General features: G+C 54.2%; 2 protein-coding genes across 2 annotated transcripts; both read left to right on the forward strand.

Moving 5' to 3' along the window:
• The first annotated feature begins 9,861 nt into the window (after window positions 1–9,861).
• Window positions 9,862–14,740, forward strand: PRSS22 (serine protease 22). Its single transcript, XM_059692809.1, has 6 exons — window positions 9,862–10,352; window positions 11,396–11,422; window positions 11,889–12,060; window positions 12,315–12,592; window positions 13,683–13,840; window positions 14,422–14,740. The coding sequence occupies exons 1-6, from the start codon at window positions 10,271–10,273 to the stop codon at window positions 14,686–14,688; spliced, it is 984 nt and encodes a 327-aa protein (XP_059548792.1). The 5' UTR covers window positions 9,862–10,270; the 3' UTR covers window positions 14,689–14,740.
• Window positions 14,741–20,017: 5,277 nt separating this feature from the next.
• On the forward strand, window positions 20,018–23,222 carry LOC132232970 (zinc finger protein 263-like). Its single transcript, XM_059692826.1, is given in 3 exon segments — window positions 20,018–20,247; window positions 20,370–21,534; window positions 21,536–23,222. Coding segments are annotated over 2 exon segments (2,022 nt in total). The 5' UTR covers window positions 20,018–20,247; window positions 20,370–20,875; the 3' UTR covers window positions 22,899–23,222.
• Window positions 23,223–23,276: the final 54 nt, after the last annotated feature.

Raw genomic sequence — 23,276 nt, forward strand, 5'->3', positions numbered from 1 at the left:
TTTCTAAGTCTTCCACAGTTATTCCTAACAAGCAAAGGTCCTATCCTCACGGAACATATACTTTAGGAAGACAGTTGATAAATAAAAACATAACTTTAGTAAGAGAAACGTTTAGGGTGCCATTAAAGGATACTTTTCACAAAAAGGTAAAATTGGGATTTTTCTAAATTCATCTCATAGATTTTACTTATCAATTAAGGAGGGAACCAGTGAGATATGACAATTTGTTCAAAAGAGGACACAGTAGCACACATTTATAGTCAGAGAAGGGCTGCTGCAATGATTCTGCCGACTGATGCAAACTGGCAAAGCTGTCAGTTCCCACAGGGTAATAACACTCAGCTGCATTGGTTGGATCGGTTTGCTTTTCTGGGAACGGGAACTGTGCATTCCTACCAGTTTTCTGACAGTCATGTCTCCATAGAGTTGTGAAACAGCCCAATCAGAGGCAGAGAACACCTCCCTATGGAGTCAGATGAACCCTGGAGGCTGCAGTGTTCCATTGGAAGGATATCCGGTCATCTCATTTGCCCATGTCCAATCTGGCACAGTTTTAAGTGTGGAAGATTTGAAATGGGGCTAAGAAACAGATTAACTGAGAGGGTGTCGCTTAAACTAAGATCTAGGAGAAGGTGCCAACTCTAAAGATGTGGTTAAGACCTTCCAGATAGATCGAACAGCATGTGCAAAGGCCCTAGGATGGCAAAGGGCTTAGAGAAAATAGAGGACCAGCATGGCTGGACAGGAATGAGCTAGGGAGAGAGGTCAGCACGGGGGTGGGGGTGGGTGAGGGGGGTGGGGAGGGGCCGGGGGGGGGGGAGATAATGCAAAACCTGGTGGGAGGAGACAAGGCCTTTGGATCTCCAAGCACAGTGAGCGCTATTAGAGCTTTAAACTGGGAAGTGCCACATTCCGGTTTGTGTGTCTTGTCAAACATCTCTGGTTGCTGTGGGAGAGGAGACTGAGAGGGGAGCAGGGGACCCATCAGGAGGCCGTTGCAGTGTCCACGGAAGAGCAGACAGACCCATGCAGACGAGGAGAAGGGACTGGATTCTCCTCTCTGTTCTAGGCTGGAAACACCATGACTTGCCGATGGGTTGCTGTGAAATAATATCGACGCATCCGTCTTAGCCTGTCCATAGTAATGCTATTGGTTAGGGGTGCCTGAGGCTCTTGCCCGGGCCCTTACTATTTGTGGGAGCCCCTGTACACATGTGGTGGCTGGACTGGCCCTTTGGGTCTTACTCTGACTGCAAGAAGGACCTCAGGACCAACCACCTGAAGAGGGAACAGTCTTGTGGGACTCACTCTTAACCTGTGGGGTTTGAGCAAATTCCAGTTCGTGCCCTGACCAGTCTGGCTCAGTGGGTAGAGCGTTGACCTGCAGACTGAAGGTTCCTGGGTTCGATTCCAGTGAAGGGCATGTACCTCGGTTGCAGGCTCGATCCCCCCGCCCTGGTTAGGGCCATATGGGAGGCAATGAATCGATATGTCTCTCTCACATCAATGTTTCTCTCCCTGTGTCTCTCCCCTTCCCTTCCACTCTTTCTAAAAATCAATGGAAAAACATCCTCGGGTGAGGATTAACAAAACAACAAAAATAAGAAAAGTAAAAATTCCAGTTTGTGTTTGAATGAAGTGGTAGGACACGTGGCGTCACGGAGGATTGGAGAATTGGTTGGTATGGAAAACCCCACACATCTCTGGTGTTAAAAGTATTCTGTGTGTACAGAGAAGTTGTTTTTACTTTTCTATTGGATATGGGTGGGGAGGAAAAGGGTGACTAAAGGCTGACTCTCAGTCTTCTGGCTTGAACACCTGGGTGAGTGGGGTGTCATTTTCTGAGAGGGGAGGACCTGGGGCAGGAAGTGTCTGGATTCAAGGGAACCTCAAGTTTCCCTGTTTAAGATGCCCATTGGAGTTCAAGTCCCAATCCCAGCAGCCGACTGACTCCTCACACACATGGTTTCTTGCTACAGAGCTGCCTGTCTTCCGGCTGGAGAAACCTCCACACTGGCTTGCCCAGAAGCCATTCATTAGCAGTAATTAGCAGTCATTCATTTCCCTGGAGGGATGAGTGGGGAGAAGGAACGCGGTTGGAGGTGGCTCTCCACCCTGTGGGGGAGGCTGGAGCTGGTTTCTCCATGCTTCCTCTCCACCAGCATGACTGCATGATGTGTCTGCCCAGGTCAGGAGGGGGGGGGAGGAAGGGGGAGAGATGGAGGGACTAGGTCATGGCTCATTAGGCATCCCCCGCCTCAAGGCAGGGCCAGGAGGACCTGCAGATCCCAGCTCACTTGTAGAACTGAACTGGGGCCCCTCCGTCTGCATCTGCACCTAGATGTGGCTTATCCTGCCCAGTCAGTCACTTCCTCTCCTTGGGCTTTTGACCATGACCTTTGACCCCATGACTCTGAGGTTCAGTCCTCTCTGAGTCACTGATGCTTCCCACAAGTGCTGGAAGAGTACCCAGCAAGTCAGCTCGCCCAGCTTGACCATTTCCCTCTGTCCTTCTCAGCTCCCCTCTTCCACCAGCTCTAGGCTGAGCCCTTCCCAGTCTGGCCCTCCCTTCTCTGCTTCTTGGTCACAGGGGAAGCGCAGTCCTTCCAGGCTGATTTCTGTGTTGTGGCGAGAGTAGCTCTAACTGGTCCCAGGTAGCAGGGAGAGAAGTATGCATGGCTGTTGAAGAGTCTGGCTCGGATAATACTGGGGGGCATGCCAGTTAATACTGGGGGGCATGCCAGTTAATATTTCACAGAGGGCTATCTGGGGGTGGGGGCTCGGGGGAAGGCCTGTTTTGTAGCATTTGCTGATTTCCATGGTATAAACTATGCATGGCTGATTGCAAGATGCTAATGTGACGTCAACGGCTTGCAAAATTTCTGAAAAGTTAACAATTAGCTCTTGCTAGCCAATAGGAGCCCAAGTTAGCACATCCCTTTAATAAACATGTTATTTTAGAGGTAAACAAACAGACAAAGCACAGGGGCTTCAAGCTTCCCTATGATTCATTGAATTAGCCAGACACAAGGAGATAATTCTTATGGAGGTGGTGGTGGTGGCAGCAATAGAAAGGATTTTCCATCAACCAATGCCGGGAGCCGGTCCATCCTTGCTGTTTCAAGGGACCTGGCATATATGGCATACGGTTCTTAATATGTTTGCTCACCTTCTTGGCGCTGTGTTTTAACCAAGGTCACCTCTCCGAGAAAGGTTGAATCCCCAGGTAGGGATTTTCCCCTGAAGTTAGGGAGGGAATAAAACCTCTTAACTAAGTGCCAGGCGGGTAATTAATCATTTTAACTACGAACAATCATGGTTAAGCTACATAATCTTTACTCCCTGGAATGGAGATAAGAAACGCCCTAACCTTTGGAATAGAGATTGATAGGATTGGAATCAACTGGTATAAATACAGATGCAACAAGACAGCAAGAGACAGAATTCAGAAGACAGAACCTACACGGAACCTACAGACAGAAGAACTTCGCTGGAGAGAACATGGCAAAAGATCCTGGACTGAACCTGACTACAGAAATTGGCAAGAGAACCTGACTAGAACCTGGTGACTGAACCTGGCTGGAGAACCTGGGGAACCTGGCTGGAGAACCTAGCAAGAGAACATGGCTACAGAACCTGGCTGGAGATCCTAAGCAGAACCTCTCTGGAGATCCAGACCAGAACTTGGCTGGAGATCCTGGCTAGAGATCCTGGCTAGGCTGCTGATCAACTGAACACTGTCTCCGTGTCCTTCCTTCTTCGCCAACTCCGTCTACGCCTTTGGGAACCCCTGGACCTGCTGGGGTTGGACCCCGGCAAACCAAAGGCAACAGTGCGTAGACTGGGAAGTTAGGAGTGGGGAGGTGGGGGGTGGGGGTGGGGGAGGTAGAGGGGTGTGGGGGAGGGGTTCTGATGCCCACAGTAGACAGTCCAGTGACATTTATGTAGCAGGACTGACCATCTTTCTCCCTAAAAACATTCTCAATCCAGGCTGATGGGGTATTTTTCCATGAAAACAGTAGGGGAAATGGGATTAACTCTAAGAATTCCAATACACAGCCAACTTTTCTGAAGGAGGAAAAGGTTGTAAACAAAACCTAGGAGAGTACTCTAAGCCATGAAAGGAAAGCTGAGGAAGCTGCCATGGAGACCTGCCATAGAGAAAGAGATAGATGAGTAAGAGATGGAGAAGCAGGCATCATTGCATCTAAAAAAACAAAAAAGGCCTGAAGGTCTTAGTAGACCACAAGAACTAGCAGTGCTCTGTATTCCAGGAAGACACTAGTCAGAATGAAGATACCTGGTGTCACATAATTAACACCTGGACCTCAGAAGTCCAGCTTTTAAAGAATCTGAGGGCTCCCGAGGTGGGAGCTCTGCCTTTTAGAAAGTTTGGGGTCGAGAAAGGGACCGGGAGGAGGGATCCTTAAGGCTAGAGAATGGAATGCTGGGCAAGGAGGCAGTGCTCATCTCTCATTTTATTTTATTTTTTTTAAATAAATCTTTATTGTTCAGATTATTACAGATGTTCCTCTTTTTCCCCCCCATAGCTCCCCTCCACCCGGTTCCCAACCCACCCCATGCCCTTACTCCCACCACTGTCCTCATCCATAGGTGTAAGGTTTTTGTCCAATTCATCTCCCATTTTAAAGAAATGGCAAGAGGATAGGCAATGATGTTATAAGATGGGAAAATTTTTATTCCCCAGAATTTCAGGTGGGGATGTGGGGGTGGGGAGTGCCTGACCACCAGCCCAGGGTCGGAGAGCCAGAAGATGGGGAAAGGATTTGATGTACGTGCAACGTGAGGATGGGATTCTTGTGGAGGGGAGAAGGGTCAGAGCTTTGGGGCCAGGACAAAACGGAGAATGAGGAACCTGGGCGGAGATGGAGGAAAGTGTGAAGTCTGGAGCATAGGAGCCGGGGAGGGTGGGGGGAGGGGGGTTCTGAGAGGGATATGGGACCTGGGATGGGGTTGGAGCCAAGTTCAACCCAAGTCTCCAAGAGGCAGGGAGTCCCGAGCAACATCTGATTTCCAGGACAGTTCAGGAGTGTGGTCAGATGGGAGGAAGGACAGCCCCATGGGGAGGTGATGAAATCCCAGCCAGCGAGCAGTGTCCTCCAGTGTCCACGGCACCAACCAGGCCAGGTTTCTCAAAACCATTAGTGCCCCAGAAAGCCTTGTCTGCAGATGAGCACAGCCCAGCCCATGGCTCAATCAGCACTCAGCCCCGCAAGGCCGCCTGCCAGCCCTCACCCTGAGCAGCCCTGTGTCATGTGGTCAGGACAGGCACCGCCGGGCTGACGGAGCCTCTTCCCAGATGGGTAAACTGAGGCCCAGGTTGGAGGAGGGAGCTGCTGTTTACCTGGCTCCTTTGGAGAGCGCTGCTCACTCTGGGAGCTCACCTTGAGCTACCTGAGCGGGGGATGGAGAATCTGCTGTGTCCCAGGCCCTGCCCTCCAAGAGCAGGAAATGCCCAAGGACCCAGGGCACCAGCCGGTGGGCAGAGTGGGGGAGGGTGGGTGGGGCTGTGCTGCAATCAGGGCGACTCAGCCAGTGGAGCCCAGTGTTGCCACAGCCTCCAATGTTCCTGAAAAAGTGGACATTCAGATATTGTTCGTTTTAGAACAACGTACACAAGACTTAGAATTTTAACCATTTTAAGTGTACAGTTCATGCCCTGACCGGTTTGGGATAGAGCATCGGCCTGCGGACTGAAGGGTCCCAGGTTCGATTCCAGTCAAGGGCATGTACCTTGGTTGCGGGCACATCCCCAGTAGGGAGTGTGCAGGAGGCAGCTGATCGATGTTTCTCTCTCACCATCGATGTTTCTAAATCCCTCTCCCGTCCTCTCTGTAAAATATCAATAAAATATATTTTTAAAAAGTGTACAGTTCAGTGGCATTAAGTATATTCACAATGTCGTGCAACCATCACCACCTTCATCTCCAGAACTTTTTCACCTTCCCAAACCGAAACTCTGTCCCCATTAAACACGAACTCCCTCTTTCCCCTCCCCCAGGCCCTGGTGACCTCTAACCTACTCTCTGTCTTTAGGAGTCAGAGGACACCAGGGACCGCCTCACATAAGTGGGATCATACAGCGTTTGTTCTTTGTGTCTGGCTCCTTTCACTGAGCATAGCGTCCACCAGGTTTGTCGATGTTGTAGCACGTGTTCGTACGTCGTCCCTTTTTAGGGCTGAATAGTATTCAATTGTATGGATGAACCACGTTTTGTTTATCCGTTCATCTATCGATGGACACTTGGGTTGTTTGCACTTTTCGGCTATTATGAATAATGCTGCTATGAACATGGGTTTACAAATCTCTGTTGTTGTTGTTGTTCTTGTTTGTTTGTTTAAATCCTCACCAGAGGATATGTTTTCATTGATTTTTAGAGAGAGAGGAAGGGGTGGGGGAGAGAAACATCAATTGGTTGCCTCCGAGTATGTACCCTGACCAGGGGTTGAACCCACAATCCAGATATGTGCCCTGACCAGGAATTGGACCCCAACCTTTCTGGTGTACAGGATGACGCTCCAACCAAGTGAGTCACCCGTTCAGGGCCAGATATCTGTTTGAGCAAGGATTCCGGCCGATACTTGTACACTCATGTTCACAGCAGCGTTAGTCAAAATTCAGATTAAAAAAAAAAAAAAGATAGAGTTGCCCAATTTAGAAAAACAAACAGCACTGCAGGTCTAACAAAGCCCGCTGGAAGGCTGGATCCCACACCTGGCTTGCAGTTCTGGTCTCAGAACACACAGCTAGAACCACGAGGAAAGGGGGCTCCTAGAGGCCGAGCAGCTTACCTGGAGTTCGGGGTGGGCTCACAGCATCAGGGAGGAACCCCCTTCCCCGAGCAGAGCCAGGGCCCCTCGGCCACTGTGCCTCTCCTTCGCCAAGGCTCAAATCTGCCAGTCCCGCCCTCCCGAGCCATTCCTGGGGCTGGAGGGCCAGTGATGGCACCCACAACTCTCACCCCCTCTCCTACAAGTCTCAGTTCGAAAGTGAGCACTGCACGGGGCTCCTGATTTAAGATGGCAACCCCCTACCCCCATCCTCACCTCCCAATGCCCCCCTGTTCCTGTGCTAACCCCCTCCCTGTCTTGGTTTTCCCCATGAACCTTATCATCTGTCAGACGAAATGGTTTACTGTGTTGATTCTGTTTCCTCCAGCCTCCCTGCCACGAGGGCAGGACCGTCCGGGGTTTGTTCACGGCTGCGTCTCCAGCTCACAGGGCAGTGCCTGGCACGCAATAGGTGCTCAGTAGGTTTTGGCTGATGATGAATGAATACCCCTGTTCATATCTCTGCCCTGACCCCAGTGCCCACGTCTGAAATGCTGCTGGTGAGTCACTTCTCTGGGCTGAGCCCTGCCAGCTCCAGCTGCTGTTTCATGTCAGGCCTCTGCGGCCACATCTGTCATCTACACCTTGTTTCGATTCATCGACGGCCCTGAGACGGCTTGGCAGTGGGTGGCAGGATGGGCAGCCCATCCACCTCAGGCCCAGCCGGGGCGCCTCGTGTGGGTCCAGCCGACGGCGGCCCCTTGTTGCGTGACTGTTGAGTCCTGCCGGGGTCTCCAGGTCCTGGGAACCGCGGAGCCGGTCTCTTTGTGCACGGAAGTCTTCACTGGCTGCTCAGGACTTCCTCCGCCTCCCACTCCCACCGGGCCCTGCTCCTTAGGGCGCTTTTCCCGGCCACCCCATCTCTAGGACAGAATCATCTTGAGGTACACGCCTGCCTCTTGGGTCACCTGGGCAGTGACCCAGATGTCATGAAAGGCGAGAAAACCTGGAACAAAGAGGAAACGGGAGAGACAGGAGGCTGGAGCGCCAGTCCCCAGTGGGATCCTCCAGACTCACCTCTCCCGCGCTCATTTATTCATTCAACAAACATCCGTTGAGGCTTGACGTGTACCAGGCACGGCCCTAGAATCTGAGGACCCATGGGGAGCTTCCTCACACTGTCCCCACTGCACCCAACTTCAGGGTGGCCCTCCAGAGTCCATGCCCACTGCGACGCTTTCCTGGCACCTCCTCCCCAGGCCCAGGGTCTCTGTGCCCATCCCCATAACACCTCACTGTCATGACTTGTTCACCTGCCTCCCATCCATCCCCAGGGCGATGTGTGTTGCCTGAAGATAGGACCTGTGTCTTATCACCATTGTGTCCCGGTGTCCAGCATAAGGGCTGGCATACAGCAGGCGCCCAATAAATGTTTGTCGAGTGTAGCTGGGGAGGCCAATCACCTCATTTTCAGGAAGGGAGTGGGTTGGGGGAGCCTGAGGGGCATGGCTAGCCATAGGCTGCAGAGGTGGACCCAGGAGAGTGAGCAGGGGAGGAGGGGGGCACCCTCCCCCTACCTAGGAAATGTCTGCTTGGCTGCTGAGGGGCCCCATAGAAACGGCCCCTCGCCTTAGCCACTCAGTGAAGGTTTTTCCTGCAGTCCCTCCCCTCCTGCCCCCCAGTCCTTGAACCCTAGGGGCTGTTCGAGGCTCCTGTGCCCCTCCCATGGCTTGTGTTTGTGGGAGGTGGGACAGGGGCTCGCCCCTGCAGTTTAACCCGAGTTGCCTCCTGCCCCCCAATGGAAGCAGGCCCAGTAAACACAGCGTGATCCTTTTCGGCACTGACAGTCTCTAGGGGATCCCAGGACCCTGCCACCACTGAAACCCGCCCCCCCCGCCCCCCAGCACGAGGAGGTGGGCACCCCTGGGGCAGGCTCTGGGGGAGAACACATTGACTCAGCTGGGGTGAGCTGAGGATCTGGTGTAGCAGCCCCCAGCCCTTCCCAGCACCCTGTCCCTCTGCACCCCAGCCCCAGAGTCACCCCGCACTCACTCCCTCTGTCCTGCCTCTGCTGGGCCACCTTCAACTTCCTCTCCAGGCCTCAGTTTCAAGGCCCTCCTTCTCTGGCCCCCTGAGGGGAGTCAGGTGCCTCCTCTGGGCTCCTGAGGCCCCCACCCACGCTCACAGATGACCCCTGGTGACCAGTATCCATCCACTGGGCTGAGGTCCCCAGGCTCCACTGAGTCTAGTCCAGTTGCCTGTCTTCGGGCTCAGGTTTCAACTCCAAGCTCCACCACTCGCCAGCTGGGGGACCTGGGGCACGTCACTAACCCTTCTAAGTGGCCTCAGTTTCCCCATCAGCAGGATGGGATAATAACAAGGGAATTTGAGGATAAAAGGAGGTGACGCCTGGTGCACTGAACACTGCCAGCTGCTATTGTTATTGGTCTTGCCCGCTCCCTAGCTCCCTAGGGCCCAGCTTGAGGTGTGTTAACCAAATGAAAGAAGGGACAGAGATGCAGCCTGTTTCAGAGGAGGAAGCAGCCTGCTCCTCCTGCTTGGGGTGGGGAGTCGAGTGTGGGCACTGAGTCAGGGAAGACCTGGCCTCAGGCTGGGGGTCTCGGATTCAGGAGCTCAGGGGTGGGGCAGAGTGAGGGAGACCCTGCCTCCCAGCCCTTTCCAGGCAGCCTCCTAAGTCATAGCCACAGAGCACCTGGCTGGCCCCGCCCATCCAAGCTTCCTGGGAGTGCAGGTGAAGGGTGAGTAGGGTGAGTCCTAGGGCTTCTGAGTGACAGGGCCCACAGGAAGGCCGCCCCAGAACTGGCAGCCACTGGGGGCCTGATTCATGGCTTTCCAGTAAGTGGGTTAACGGGATCCCAGAGCCCCGGGCTGGGCTAGTTCCCCTGGCTGAGTCAGGTCAGCTGGCCCCTGGAGGCAGTGGCCTTGCTGAGCCTTTGGGCAATCCCCTTGGCTGCCCCCCGCATCTCCCCAAAACCCTGGGGCCTCTCCAAGACCTCATACCTGAGCCTCCTGGGTCTGAGCACCTGCCTTTCCCCACCTGGACCCCCTTCCTTTCAAGCTATGAACACCTTTCTCTGCACCCCCCAACTCCATGGTCAGCGTCAAGGCCACGGTCCAGGTTCCCTAGCCTGCCCTCCTGAGGCCAGATACTGGGCCCACAGCTGGCGCTGGTGTCCTGAGCCCCAGATCCAGAGCCCGAGTCCACTGGCCCAGTCCAGAGGCAGGGGCCTCGGCCAGAGCCCCCCAGTTCCCGTTAAGGCTCATTTCCTCCTGGCAGCCCCACCCCTTCGGTGACCTACAGCCCCGAGTGGCAGGGACTGAGCCACTCACTGGGGGGACAGGTCCGACAGCATTCCGCCTCCGAGGATAAAACCAGGGGTGACCTGCAGGGAACTCTGAACACTCCTGTGGCCGGCACAGCACAGCTCGCCAGGCCGTGGCCCCACCCCCACTGGACATGCTTGTGTCCAGAACCCCCCCAGCCCTGGGTGGGGGCTGCCTCAGGATTTTAACCTCCCTGCTGCTTCTGGCTTCTACCGGTGAGTCCGAGGACCTGCTGGCCCTCCCTCTCCACCTCCCTCTCTGGCCCTTCAGGATCACCTCCTCCTCCCTCTAGACTCAGCCACCTTCCTTCCAGGGCCTGCCAGAATCCAGTCTCCTCCTTTGCTCTCTCCCCTGCCCCCCCCCCCCTCCTACCCCCCACTCTCCCTCTCCCTCTCTGTTATTTGACTGCTCCATGATGCTCAAGGTTTAAATGAGACACTGCAGGTAGGTACTAAGAGGTTTCATATGCTCCATCTCTGGGTGGTTATTGCTGACCAAATTCATTATTGTCTTCATCTCCCTCTCTCCTGTTTCTTTATTTTTAATTCTTTTGTTGTTGTTAATTCCCACTGGAGGATATTTTTTCCATTGATTTTTAGAGTGGAAGAGAGGGAGGGAGGTGTGGGGGGAGAGAAACATAGATGTGAGAGAGGCACATCGATTGGTTGTCTCCTGCATGTGCCTGGGCCAGGGATCAAACCTGCAACCCAGGTACCGGCCCTTGATAGAGAATCAAACCCTTGACCCTTTGGTGCTTGGGCCGACACTCTAACCACTGAACCACACTGGTCAGGGCTCCCTCCCTCCTGTTTCTTCCATCTTCTGGGGCAGCAGCATCCAGGCCTGGGGCTTGGGGTTGGAGGTGAAGGGAGTCTCTGGTCGCTGACTTAGGTCTGAGGGAGGAAGCCCGAGAGGGTCAGGTGTGTGCCCACTCTCCGTGAGAGGTGTCCCAGGGGTAGCTTCTCCCCCCCCCCCCCCCCAGCAGGTGGGATGAATCCTGAGCATGAGCTGGAGGAAGATGATGGGATGTGCAAGGCTCAGCTCACAATGAGAGCATGAGGGTTCCATCCCGTGCTCTCCAGGCTCCAGGCAATGCCCAACCTGGGAAGGCCTGGAGGGGCCTGGGAATGAGAGACTGGAAAGGGTCACTGGGCCTGGGGGGAGGTCCACTCCACTGGACGCTGGGGGCCATTCTCTCCACTGGGCACTTGGGGGCCTCCTCTCAACTGGCCTGACCCTTTCCTTCTCTTGTCCTCAGACACCCTCAATGCTGCCAAGACACCTGGTGAGTAGGAACCGCCCTGAGGGGAGGGGGCATGGAGGGTGTCTGAGGGGGAGGGCAGTGTCTGTGTGTCTGTCTGCGGGGGGGGGGGGGGGGGTGTGGTCAGAAGGAGGCAGAGGTTAGATTAGAGAGCGGGCAGGAAAGGAGGCCCAGAGGGCAGAGCAGAGACTGGGGACTGGAGGAGAGAGGGCCAAGTGCAGCTGGAGTCCAGAAGGGCAAATGGCCAAGGAGGTAAAAGGATAGAGTTGTGGGCAAGGCTGAGAGCTACGTGGAGGGGAAAGGCCAGCCAGAAGGGAGGGCAGAGGAAGAGGAAGAGCAGGTCAGGGGAAGACATAGCAGAGGAGGGGGTCCGTGCAGGGCAGAGGGCAGAGGGAGAGGCAGTGGAGCACAGGCCTCTGGAGATGGGCAGAGGGAAGGGGCTGAGGACCATGCTGAGGGGGTGACAGAAAACTGGACCCTCCTCCGCCAGCCTCCCCAGCCTGTGGGAAGCCGCAGCAGCTGAACCGGATTGTGGGTGGTGAGGACAGCGCCGACGCCGAGTGGCCCTGGATTGTGAGCATCCAGAAGAACGGGACCCACCACTGTGCGGGCTCCCTCCTCACCAGGCGCTGGGTGGTCACCGCCGCCCACTGCTTCAAGGGGTATGGCAGCCAATCTCCTCCACTCGAGTCCCCAGCTTCCTCCCTGCCCCACACCCGGGCTCCTCACACAGCCACGGCTGCCACCGCCGGTTCCGTCTGGGTCCCTCTGGACCGACCCTGCTCCTCCCAGAAGGCTCTGTTGCTGCTTTTGTGGGGACTTCTTGTGCTTGCTCTTCCCCCAAACACCCTTCCCGGACCCTTCCTGGCCATCAGTGGTTCCTGCCTGACCCCACCCCCTTCCCTCTTCCTCCCAGCACTCTGAACAAGCCATCCCAGTTCACGGTGCTGCTGGGCGCCTGGCAGCTGGAGAATCCTGGTCCCAGGTCCCAGGAGGTGGGCATTGCCTGGGCGCTGCCCCACCCTGTGTACTCCTGGAAGGAGGGCTCCCGTGCAGACATCGCCCTGGTGCGCCTCGAGCACTCCATCGAGTTTTCTGAGCGAATCCTGCCCATCTGCCTGCCTGATTCCTCCATCCATTTCCCTCCGAACACCAACTGCTGGATTGCAGGCTGGGGGAGTGTCCATGATGGAGGTGCGCCTCTTCTCCACCATGTGGTTGGGGACAGATAAGGAGGATACGGACAGAGGGTGGTGGACACTAAGAGACACAGGTGCCCTGGCAGCAAAGCTTAGAGGCCAGTGGCATAGCATGACAGACAAAAAGATGGACTACAACCCAAAGATGTGGCATCATGGAAGCCTAGGTAGACAGTTTCAGGTCATTTTTAATGAAAGGTATCTTCCGCTGTGTTCTGAGCCAGAGCAACAAAGATATTAAGTGATCTAGGAATGGCTGGAAGGAGGCATGTGTGGGGCCCAGCTGAAGGCCAGGAATATGAAAACAGCCCCAAGATTCCAACATGGGAATGGCAGCCCTGGTGGCAGCCTGCTGTAATTGCAGGCAAAATTCCCAGGAGGAAATACAGTCTCCATGCCTGTAAAATATAATTGCAAACTGAGTTTGGAGGTTTGGAAAACACCATCTAGACACACAAAGCAGATGAGATAAGGTAAGAGGCAGTGAGGCAGGAAAAGACAGATGAGAGAGAGAGAGACTAAGAAAGGACAAAAGATCAGAAAAATAGGACTTTAACCAGATTCCAGAAGAACTAAGAGAAAGGACACCATTTGTGGAATCTGGAGATCCCACTGACAGCTGTCAGCCTCCCCATGGTCCTTAGGGGCTTCTGTGAGAACTGGAACTATGGGCTGTGGGGGCATGTGGGGGGGGGGAGGGGGGTCTACAATTCCTCCCACCTCCAGGCTGTCAGGAAATTCCTCAAGTTTTCATGACATTCAACACCTCGTGCTCATTTATTGAACACTTCGCCTGTCGCGGTCCCCATGCTGGGTAAACCAGTGCCTGAGGCGGGACAAACCTGGACCACCGGGTCTACCCATCGGTGGGCATCAGGGACCTTGTTTGACAGTTCAGAGCGTAAAGCTGCATGCTCACGTCCCATTCAGTAGGTCCGGAGGTGGAGGCCTGGAATTCGGGTTTTCCGCAGCCCTCTTTGGAGAGCCTGACAGAGGTGACCCGTTAGCCTTTGAGAAGCGCGGCCAAAGGGGATGAGGCAACCCGGAGAACTTCCCAGGCCTGACTCTCTCTTCCCCGTTCCCAGTGCCCCTGCCCCACCCTCAGACCCTACAGAAGCTGAAGGTTCCCATCATCGACTCGGAAACCTGCGGTCGCCTGTACTGGCGGGGAGCTGGGCAGGAAGCCATTACCGAGGACATGTTGTGCGCAGGCTACCTGGAGGGGCAGCGTGATGCCTGTCTGGTGAGCACCCCACCTTCTTCCCTGAGATTCCTCCTGGCTGGCTGGGCCTCTCCCAGAACCAGCTGTGGCCTGCAGTCCCCTCGATGCTTGCAGAACAGGCCTCCAGGGGGGTCGGTCACTCACCCATCTGTTCACACATCCAACATAGACTGGGCACCTCAGGTGTCCAGCCCGCCCTCGCAGGGAGCTGTCCCGGGTGGAGGATGGCAGGATAGTGCCCAATGCCTGGCCTTGGACATGGTAAGGCCTGGTTGCAATTCCTACCCTGCTGCCCGTAGTTGCCAACTTGGGCAAGTCATGGCTTCTTTCTGAGCCTCAGTTCCCCATCCGTGCCACAAGTTACAATACTCTCTGCCTCACCGAGGAGGGAGGAGGTCTCACACGGGGTGTTTGTCACCAGAAGCGAGCCCAGGAGGCACGTCCTACCCGCCCTCCCTGCCTGGGTGGAGTTCAGGGCCTCGGGATGGATAACTGCCTTCTCCCCACACAGGGAACGGCCTGCCGTCGCTGTGTCGGACCCTGGGCTGTGCCCACCCGCTGCCTCACGTGGGTGGGTCCCTAACCTGCCCCTCTCTCCGCAGGGCGACTCCGGAGGCCCCCTCATGTGCGAGGTGGAGGGCGCCTGGCTGCTGGCGGGCATCATCAGCTGGGGCGAGGGCTGTGCGGAGCGCAACCGGCCCGGCGTCTACATCAGCCTGGACGCCCACCGCTCCTGGGTGCAGAGGATCGTGCAAGGGGTGCAGCTCCGCGGACACTCCTACGGGAGCGGGAGCGGGAGCGGGAGCGGGCCGTCGGGGTTAAGGATCCTCCGGGGACGCCGGGCGGCCCGGGGCGGCCCCGCGGCCTGACCACGTGGTTTCCTCCGCTGTAAATAAGCCATCTACCTCTCCCGGGCGGAGGCCCGCCCTCGCCGCGCCCCCGGCTCAGGCTCCACCCCTGGGGCCGGGAGCGCCTTTGTGTATATATGTTAATGATTTTTACAGTTATTTGTAATCCCGCCCGCATATTTTATTTATTCCCCCAATTTCAATAAATTATTTATTCCCCAGGTCCTGTTTTTTTTCCCCCCTTGTCTGGGGACATTGGGGAGCAGGGGTCCACCTGGGGTTCAACACCTTGACCCCTGACCTTTGCACTGTCCTTTTATAGAGAGAAGGCAGGAGACCCAGCTCTGCCACATGAAAGCACCCCAAGGGTTTGGTGGCTGCAGGGCCCTGCAGATTGGGTTTCCAAAACAGGGCTGGCGGGAGAAACCACGCCCCCTGCGCCCAGAGGCCTGTCTCCCGGGTTTGAGCTGAGGCAGCCATGCCTGCACCCCCAGGTGCTGACTCAACAGTGACTCACAGCTGATTCCGTGAATCCTCCCTGTGGAGGAAGGAGCACAACAATGAGACAGCAGGGCTTCAGGCCCTGCCTCATCTTGGGCTTGAGTCACCTGCCTGCACCCACGGGGGTGGGGTGAGAGCACTGTCCCAAGCCACAAGGAGTCGCCTGGCTTCCTGCCCTGGGGGGACCCAGCTAACACTCTTGTTCCCTTAGGATGGCCTTTTCCACTGTCCGCTCTCCTGCGGCTAGGCCTCCTTCCTCCTGGACCAGCCTTTCTGCCCGCCCCTCCCCCCTCCCCTCCCTCCCCTCCCTCCCCTCCTCTCCTCTTCCCTCCCCTCCCCTCCCCCCTATCTGGACCCCTGTCTTAGTCCACCTGGGCTTCCCTGGAATAGTTCATGCAAAAGAGATTCACTCTAAAGCCAAGTCAAGAAAACGACTAGGTCCAGTCACGCTAACAGCGAGGAGTGCCTCCGGCCAGAACCAGGCAGTGAAGTGAGTTTTTGAGAGGGGAGTGCAGGTGTTTGTCGGTTGGTTGGTACCCTTTATTGGAACTACTTTTCTAAAACATTTGTTCCTATTGTTTTGATCACCCTTAGGTTATTACCAGATCACGCGAAATGTTGTGGGGTTGGTTTTGTTAAAATAAACAAACAAATGCTAAACTGGCCTCCTGCTCACCTGGAAACCAGCCTGGGGAGTGAGTGGGTGGCAGCTGAATCCCAGGACCTCCCCTTTGTGACCTAGTCCTCTCTTTACCTGTCACTCTGGTCTCCTTACCCTCCTCCCTCCCCTTCAGTAAACAGACCAGCTCCTTAAAGTGACACGCTGACAAAAGCCTTCGAGAAAGGGATGCCTAGAAATATCTGCCAGCGTGGGGAAGCTGCCCCATGAATAGCAGGATGGTCCTGGGTGAGCTGGGTTTTCTCTGAGTTGGATGATCAGCCTCCAGGAAGCCCTGACCCTGAGGGCACCCTTCTGCCCATCTCGAGGAAGCTGAGACAGGCTGGGCCCTCAGTGGGGGCAGGTGCTTCAAAGTTTGACAGGATTCCGCATGACTGCCCCTTCCCAATCAGGACGGGGGTCCAGGAGGTGGAAATGTAGTCAGCCCCGCCCTGGCAGGGTCCATACCTCAGAGGAGCCCCTTGCTCCTTGGTTGGAGGTGGGCCCGGAACATGCCCCAAATCTAGGCCACTCTCGGGGGGAAGGCCTCACTGCTTTGGCTCCATAGGTACCCCCTGCAGCCTCTGGAAGCTGCAGACAAGACCCTTCAGCCTGCCCAGCTGTTCCCTCCAGGAGGAGCCTCCTCCAGTGGGAATAGCGCCAATATGCCCATCCAGGCAGATGCCTCCACTCACATTTAACCTCCCACAATGAACAGCCCTTTATAGAGTCCTTCTTACCTTCCCAAGGGCAGGAGTGGAGACACCACAGTGACAAATGTCATTTCAGCAGAAGCTGACTTAGCTGCAGGCTGTGAGGTCTGGCTATTGCTCCTTCACAGGCTCCTTCCTTAATTCTTTAACCATCGAGGAGACTTCCCCCTCCCCAGCCTGGGACCTCCCAACTCTTCTGCTCTGTATCCAGAACAGTGTGAAAAAACACATTTAATCCCAGAACATTCCGCTAGTTGGCAGACTTCTTTGGTTGGCTCAGCCAACACCCATTCCGATCCCCATCCTCTGCTTCCTCCACCTTAGAGATTGGAAAAGCTAAATACTCACTCCTACAATCTCTGGCAAGGTCACCAGTGCCTATGGGACTGAGTGTTGGCCAATGAGATGAAAGCAGATTTCTGATGGGTGGTTTCTTGGGAAGCTGTTTTTTCCTGATAAAAGGGACATTAGCCTGTCCCACCTTCCTCCTCCTTCTAGACTTGAATGCAGGAGAAGAAGCCAAACTTAAGAGGGTACATACTGTATGATTCCATTTACTAGTATATGACATTGTGGAAAAGGCAAAACTGTAGGGACAGAGAGCAGATGGGTGATTGCCAGGGGTTGGAATGGGGGAAGGATTGGCCACAAAGGAGCATGGGGGATTTTTTTTATAGTGATGGAATTGGCTCTTTATCATGACTTAGGTGGTAGTTATGTAACTGAATGCATTTATCAAAACTTAAAGCACTATACACTAAAAATGGTGAATTTTACTGTATGTAAACTACTCCATAAGCTTGATTTTTTTAAAAACCAACAACAGCCAGAACCGGTTTGGCTCAGTGGATAGAGCATTGGCCTGCGGACTGAAAGGTCCCAGGTTCGATTCTGGTCAAGGGCATGTGTCTGGGTTTCGGGCACATCCCCAGTGGGAGATGTGCAGGAGGCAGCTGATTGATGTTTCTCTCTCATTGATGCTTATAACTCTCTATCTCTCTCCCTTCCTCTCTGTAAAAAGTCAATAAAATATATTTAAAAACAAAACAAAAAAACCAACAACAAAAATGTGGAATCCTCCTTGACTCTTCTCTTTCTCTAAATTCAAACCATCAGAAAATCCTATTGGTTCCATTCTATCTTCAAATCATGTGCAAAAATGGCTACTTCTTTTCACGCTGGCCCAAGCCACTCCCCTCTTTCTCTTGGATTTCTATGATAGCCTCCTACCTGGTCCCCCTGCTTCTGTTGTTGCTCTTACCAGTCCATTCTCAGCATAGCAGCCAGAGTGGTTCTCTTAAAACCTAAGTCACATCATGTCATTCTTCTATTCAAAACCCTCTCATGACTCCTTACTTTACTTAGAGGAAATGACCTGACCTTTCTGGCCTTCCTTCTTACCTCTCCTCTCCTTGCTCCCTGTGCTCCAGCCACTTTGGCTTCCAGCTGTCTTGTGGAACACAATAGGCATGCTCCTGCCCCAGGGCCTTTGCACTGCAGCTTCCTCTTCCCCCACATGACTGCATGGCTCACGCCCTCACTTCCTACAGGTCTTTGCTCAAATATGACCATGTCACCATCCTGTTTACAAGAGCAGTGTTCCCCTCCCACATTGCTTCTTTTCTTGCTTTCTCTTCTTTCAGGGCATTGATTACTATGGAACATGCTACATATTTTACTTGTTCTTTGTTTATTGTCCCCTCCCAAACACACACAACTAGGAGATAAGCCTCTGTCCCTGTATTTGTCCTATTCTGTTTTACTGTTTACTAGACTATCTTTTTTTTAAAAAAAAATATATTTTATTGATTTTTTACAGAGAGGAAGGGAGAGAGATAGAGAGTCAGAAACATCGATGAGAGAGAAACATCGATCAGCTGCCTCCTGCACATCTCCCACTGGGGATATGCCCGCAACCCAGGTACATGCCCTTGACCGGAATCGAACCCGGGACCCTTCAGTCCGCAGGCCGACCCTCTATCCACTGAGCCAAACCGGTTTCGGCTTACTAGACTATCTTACCCAAGAAATATTTTGAGTTCATTAGAGGTTAGACCTTTATTTTATCCATCTTGGGACAGTCAGTGTCCAGAAAAAAGGGTCTGGCAAAATAGCAGATGTTATAAACGCTTCATGAGTCCATGGTACGGAGTATAATCTATTTCATCAGGATGGTGGACATTGTAGACATATCTGCTTTGTTTCTCTAATGAATCACTCAAGCACCACATTCTCTCATGAGCAGAATTTCATTCTCTCTTGGGGCTACCCCACTCTCTCCACGAATTGTCCAAGAGTCCTAGGAGTTTAGTCCAAAGAGAGAAATTCTATGAGAATTGCAAAGTCCAGCAATCCTCCAATTTAGTTCCATTGGGTCAAGGTCAAGTGGTGATGCGGATGAACAGTAACCCCCCCCCCCCCCACAGTCTGAGAGACCAACCCCCACTTCCACTCTCACGCCCTGGTGTCGCTCTTGCTCATCTCACTCACTGCCAGCCTTGTACTGGTGTCCTCCACGTGCGACCTTGGGTTGCAGGTCTTGAAGGTCACACACACAGGCCCAGTCATCGTTCCCCAGAGCAGAGTGCCTCAGCGGCCTTGTCCAAAGGGCTTCTCACTTCGCCCATATGCTGTGCTTGATGCCTCAGGTACTTGTGTTTGTTAGGTCTGATCAAATAATTGGACTTATATCCCCTCCGCTGAGGACTGACCTTTGGAACACTTCACAACCGACATTCCCTTTCACTTAGCCCAGTGGTCGGCAAACTCATTAGTCAATAGAGCCAAATAGCAAGAGTACAACGATTGAAATTTCTTTTGAGAGCCAAATTTTGTAAACTTAAACTATATAGGTAGGTACATGTTATTAACTTAATTAGGGTACTTCTAAGCTGGCCTTTGCTAAAAACGTCCTCAATCTGATTGAGGTTGACCCCTTCCAACTCTCCCATCCACACTTGTCTTGTATACTTGTTTCAGATACATGAGTGAGGATGGGAGAGTTGGAAGGGGTCGACCTCAGCAAACATACCTCAAAACAATGTACTTCCCCAGCGCTGCATATCCCCACCGAAGCCGCCTGCAGCAGCGTCTCTGGTCGCCCCACCAACCGACACCCCACCCCTCCCCCCCACTTCTTCTAACACCACTTCTTCAAAACAGACTGGCCCAGGCCAAACCGACTTCTGCGCATGGGCCACGAAGTTTCAATCGCACTGTACCTGCGCGCCGCACGTGGTATTTTGTGCAAGAGCCACACTCAAGGGGCCAAAGAGCTGCATGTGGCTCGCGAGCCGCAGTTTGCCAACCACTGACTTAGACCATATTCCACTTGCTAAGACCACATTCCACTTGCTAAGTCATTATCTTTCCCCTCTGGAATTTCCCGGGATCCAGACCTGCCCAGAGAGTTCCCTGCCAGAAAAGCCCACCTAGAGTCCTTTAAAAACCTCTGGCCCCCCCGAGAGGCCGAGCGGGCTCGTGGACACCGGCTCGGGAGCCTCCGGTGCCACTGGGGTAGATGGCTCCCTCTCCTGCAACCCTGAACTGCCGGAGCGGGTGAGACCGCCTTTAATCCGTCATGACTGGGACAGTGACTCTCAAATAGGCTTATGGGTGAAGAATTTCTTGGGGGGTGGAGGGTGTTAACAATTCAGATTTCCGAGCCACCCCGACACTCTGACGCATTGAATCTCGCGTGGCTCGAGGGTTTGTATCTTAGTAAACTTTCCGGGGGATTCGGGCCCACGTGGCCCGCCGGTCACGCCCGCTTTAGGACCAATTTTTATAAATCTATTTAGCGAATCCATCCTCTCCCTTGGAACCTCCAGGGTGTCAGGGCTTGTCGGATGACTCCGCCTCTCGCCTTGAATTGGCCCCTCGCTCGTCCTGTCCCTGCAGATGAATCTCCCTTCCTGGTTGGTCAGCGGTGAATCCGTGGCGAGGTCTGGACCAATGGGCGTTCTAGTTCGCAGAACGTCACCTGGAGGTGGGTCCCCAGCTGGCGCCGTTGGCCGTGGACGGCTAACTCTCGCGCTGAGACTTCCGGCGGGGGAGCGAGCGCGGAGTTCTGCGAGAAGCGCGGCGCCCAGGTCCGTGCCTAGGGAGGCCCCGGGGAGGGCTGGGCCGAGGGCTGGCGCGGCGGCTCCTGGCACCGACTGAGAGGCCAAGGCGCCGCAGGCGGCTGCGGCCCGCCTAGAGCGGGCTCTTCGGCCGCGACCTGAAGCCCAGGGTCCTCGGGCTTCTGCTGACGCCGGCCATCCCTGTGCGAGGCTGGGGGCTCCTTTCCAGGCGGGCACCGCTGGTTTCCCGGGTAGGGCACTCCGGGGGCCTGACGATGGCGTCGGGCCCGGGCTCCCAGGATCGGGAAGGGCTCCTGATAGTGAAACTGGAGGAGGACTGCGCCTGGAGCCAGGAGCTGCTCCCGCCGGACCCGGGGCCCAGCCCGGAGGCCTCCCACCTGCTCTTCAGACGGTTCCGCTTCCAAGAGGCCGCTGGGCCCCGGGAAGTCCTCAGCCGGCTCCAGGAACTTTGCCATGGCTGGCTGCGGCCTGAGATGCGCACCAAGGAGCAGATCCTGGAGCTGCTGGTGCTGGAGCAGTTTCTAATCATCCTGCCCCAGGAGATCCAGAGCAGGGTGCAGGAGCTGCACCCGGAGAGCGGCGAGGAAGCAGTGACCCTTGTAGAAGATATGCAGAGAGAGCTTGGGAAACTGAGGCAGCAGGTCACAGACCATGGGCGGGGAACAGAAGTGCTTTTGGAGGAGCCTTTGTCACTGGAAACAGCACGAAAGGCACCGAGCTTCAAGCTGGAGCCAATGGAGACTGAGCGAAGCCCTGGTCCCAGGCTGCAGGAGCTGCTAGGCCCCAGCCCTAAAAGGGACCTCCAGGCTGTAAAGGAGAGGGCATTATCTGCTTCCTGGCTTTCTCTCTTTCCTCCAGAAGGAAACATGGAAGACAAGATGACTGGGCCCCAGTTGCCTGAGAGCTTAGAGGACGTGGGGGCATCAGGATCCTAGTAAGAGGGCCCTCTCCAGGGACATGGTGCAGGGGAGTTATGAGAATGTGGACTCACTGGAATCTCAGGTTCCCAGTCAGTAGGCCCTGAGCATCCAGGTGGAACAAGGAAGAAAACCATGGGATCCCAGTGTCCAGATTTGCAAGGAGGGACTGAACCCCAGAAACCCAGCTCCAGAAGAGAAATTTGAGAGCCGGGAAGAAAGTGCTTAGTCTATTTCTCCTGAGAACATCCATCTGCAGGTGCTTCTGACTGGCCAGGCCAGAGGGGAGGTGCCCTGGAGTCCTGAGCAGGGACGGCCTGGGGACAGGGCAGAAGGACATTGGGAGCTTCCACCAGAGGATCAGATGGAGCAGTCCATAGTGGGAGCCACAAGTTGCAGAGAAGCAGGCCGGCCAAAAGAACTGCAGCTGAAGAAGTTCCATGTATGTCCCTTGTGTGGCAAAAATTTCTCTAATAACTCAAATCTAATTAGGCACCAGAGAATACATGCAGCAGAAAGACTGTGTATGGGTGTAGAGTGTGGTGAAATCTTTGGTGGGAGCCCACACTTTTTATCACTACACAGAGCACATTTTGGAGAGGAAGCCCATAAGTGCCTTGAATGTGGAAAAAGCTTCAGTCAGAATACCCACCTGACTCGCCATCAACACACCCACACAGGCGAGAAGCCCTATCAGTGTAATGTATGTGGAAAAAGCTTCTCTTGCAACTCCAATCTCCACAGACACCAGAGAACACACACCGGTGAAAAGCCCTACAAGTGCCCTGAGTGTGGCGAGAGTTTTGCTCACAGTTCCAATCTCCTTAGGCACCAGAGAATACACACAGGAGAGAGACCCTATAAGTGTGCTGAGTGTGGAAAAAGTTTCTCTCGAAGTTCCCACCTTGTCATACATGAAAGAACTCATGAGAAAGAGAGGCTTTTCCCCTTCTCCGAGTGTGGGGAAGCAATGAGTGACGGCAGCTCCTTTCTTACAAATCATGGAACCCACAAAACAGAGAAGAAACTCTTTGAATGTCTGACCTGTGGGAAAAGCTTCCGGCAGGGCATGCACCTCACCAGACATCAGAGAACGCACACAGGAGAGAAACCATATAAGTGTACCCTTTGCGGGGAAAACTTTTCTCATAGATCCAACTTAATCAGGCACCAGAGAATTCACACAGGAGAGAAACCCTATACCTGTCATGAGTGTGGAGACAGTTTTTCTCACAGCTCCAATCGGATTCGTCATCTGAGAACCCATACAGGAGAGAGACCCTATAAATGTTCTGAATGTGGAGAAAGCTTTTCTCGGAGTTCACGCCTTATGAATCATCAGAGAACTCACACCAGATAGAAACATAGAGTTTCATTTCACCACAGATAAGGTGGCATATTCAGAGGGGACTGCTGTTGAGAGCTGGTATTTCTTGCCCTGATGACCAAAATCATTTGTGTTGTTTTATTTTTAAATTTATTTTATTGATTTCAGAGAGGAAGGGAGAGGAGAGAGAGAGAAACATCAATGATTAGAATCATTGATGGGCTGCCTCCTGCACGCCCCCCCCTTCACTCCCCCCCCCACTGGGGATGGAGCCCACAACACAGCATGTGCACTGACCAGGAATCTAACTGTAACCTCTGGTCCATAGGTCAACGCTCAACCAGTGAGCCGTAGGGGCTGGGTGAAATCATCTGTTTTTGAGGTAATTACTGTAAAGAGTAACAAGGATGG

This window comes from Myotis daubentonii, chromosome 4 (assembly GCF_963259705.1).
Source record: "Myotis daubentonii chromosome 4, mMyoDau2.1, whole genome shotgun sequence".
Lineage (NCBI taxonomy): Eukaryota > Metazoa > Chordata > Mammalia > Chiroptera > Vespertilionidae > Myotis > Myotis daubentonii.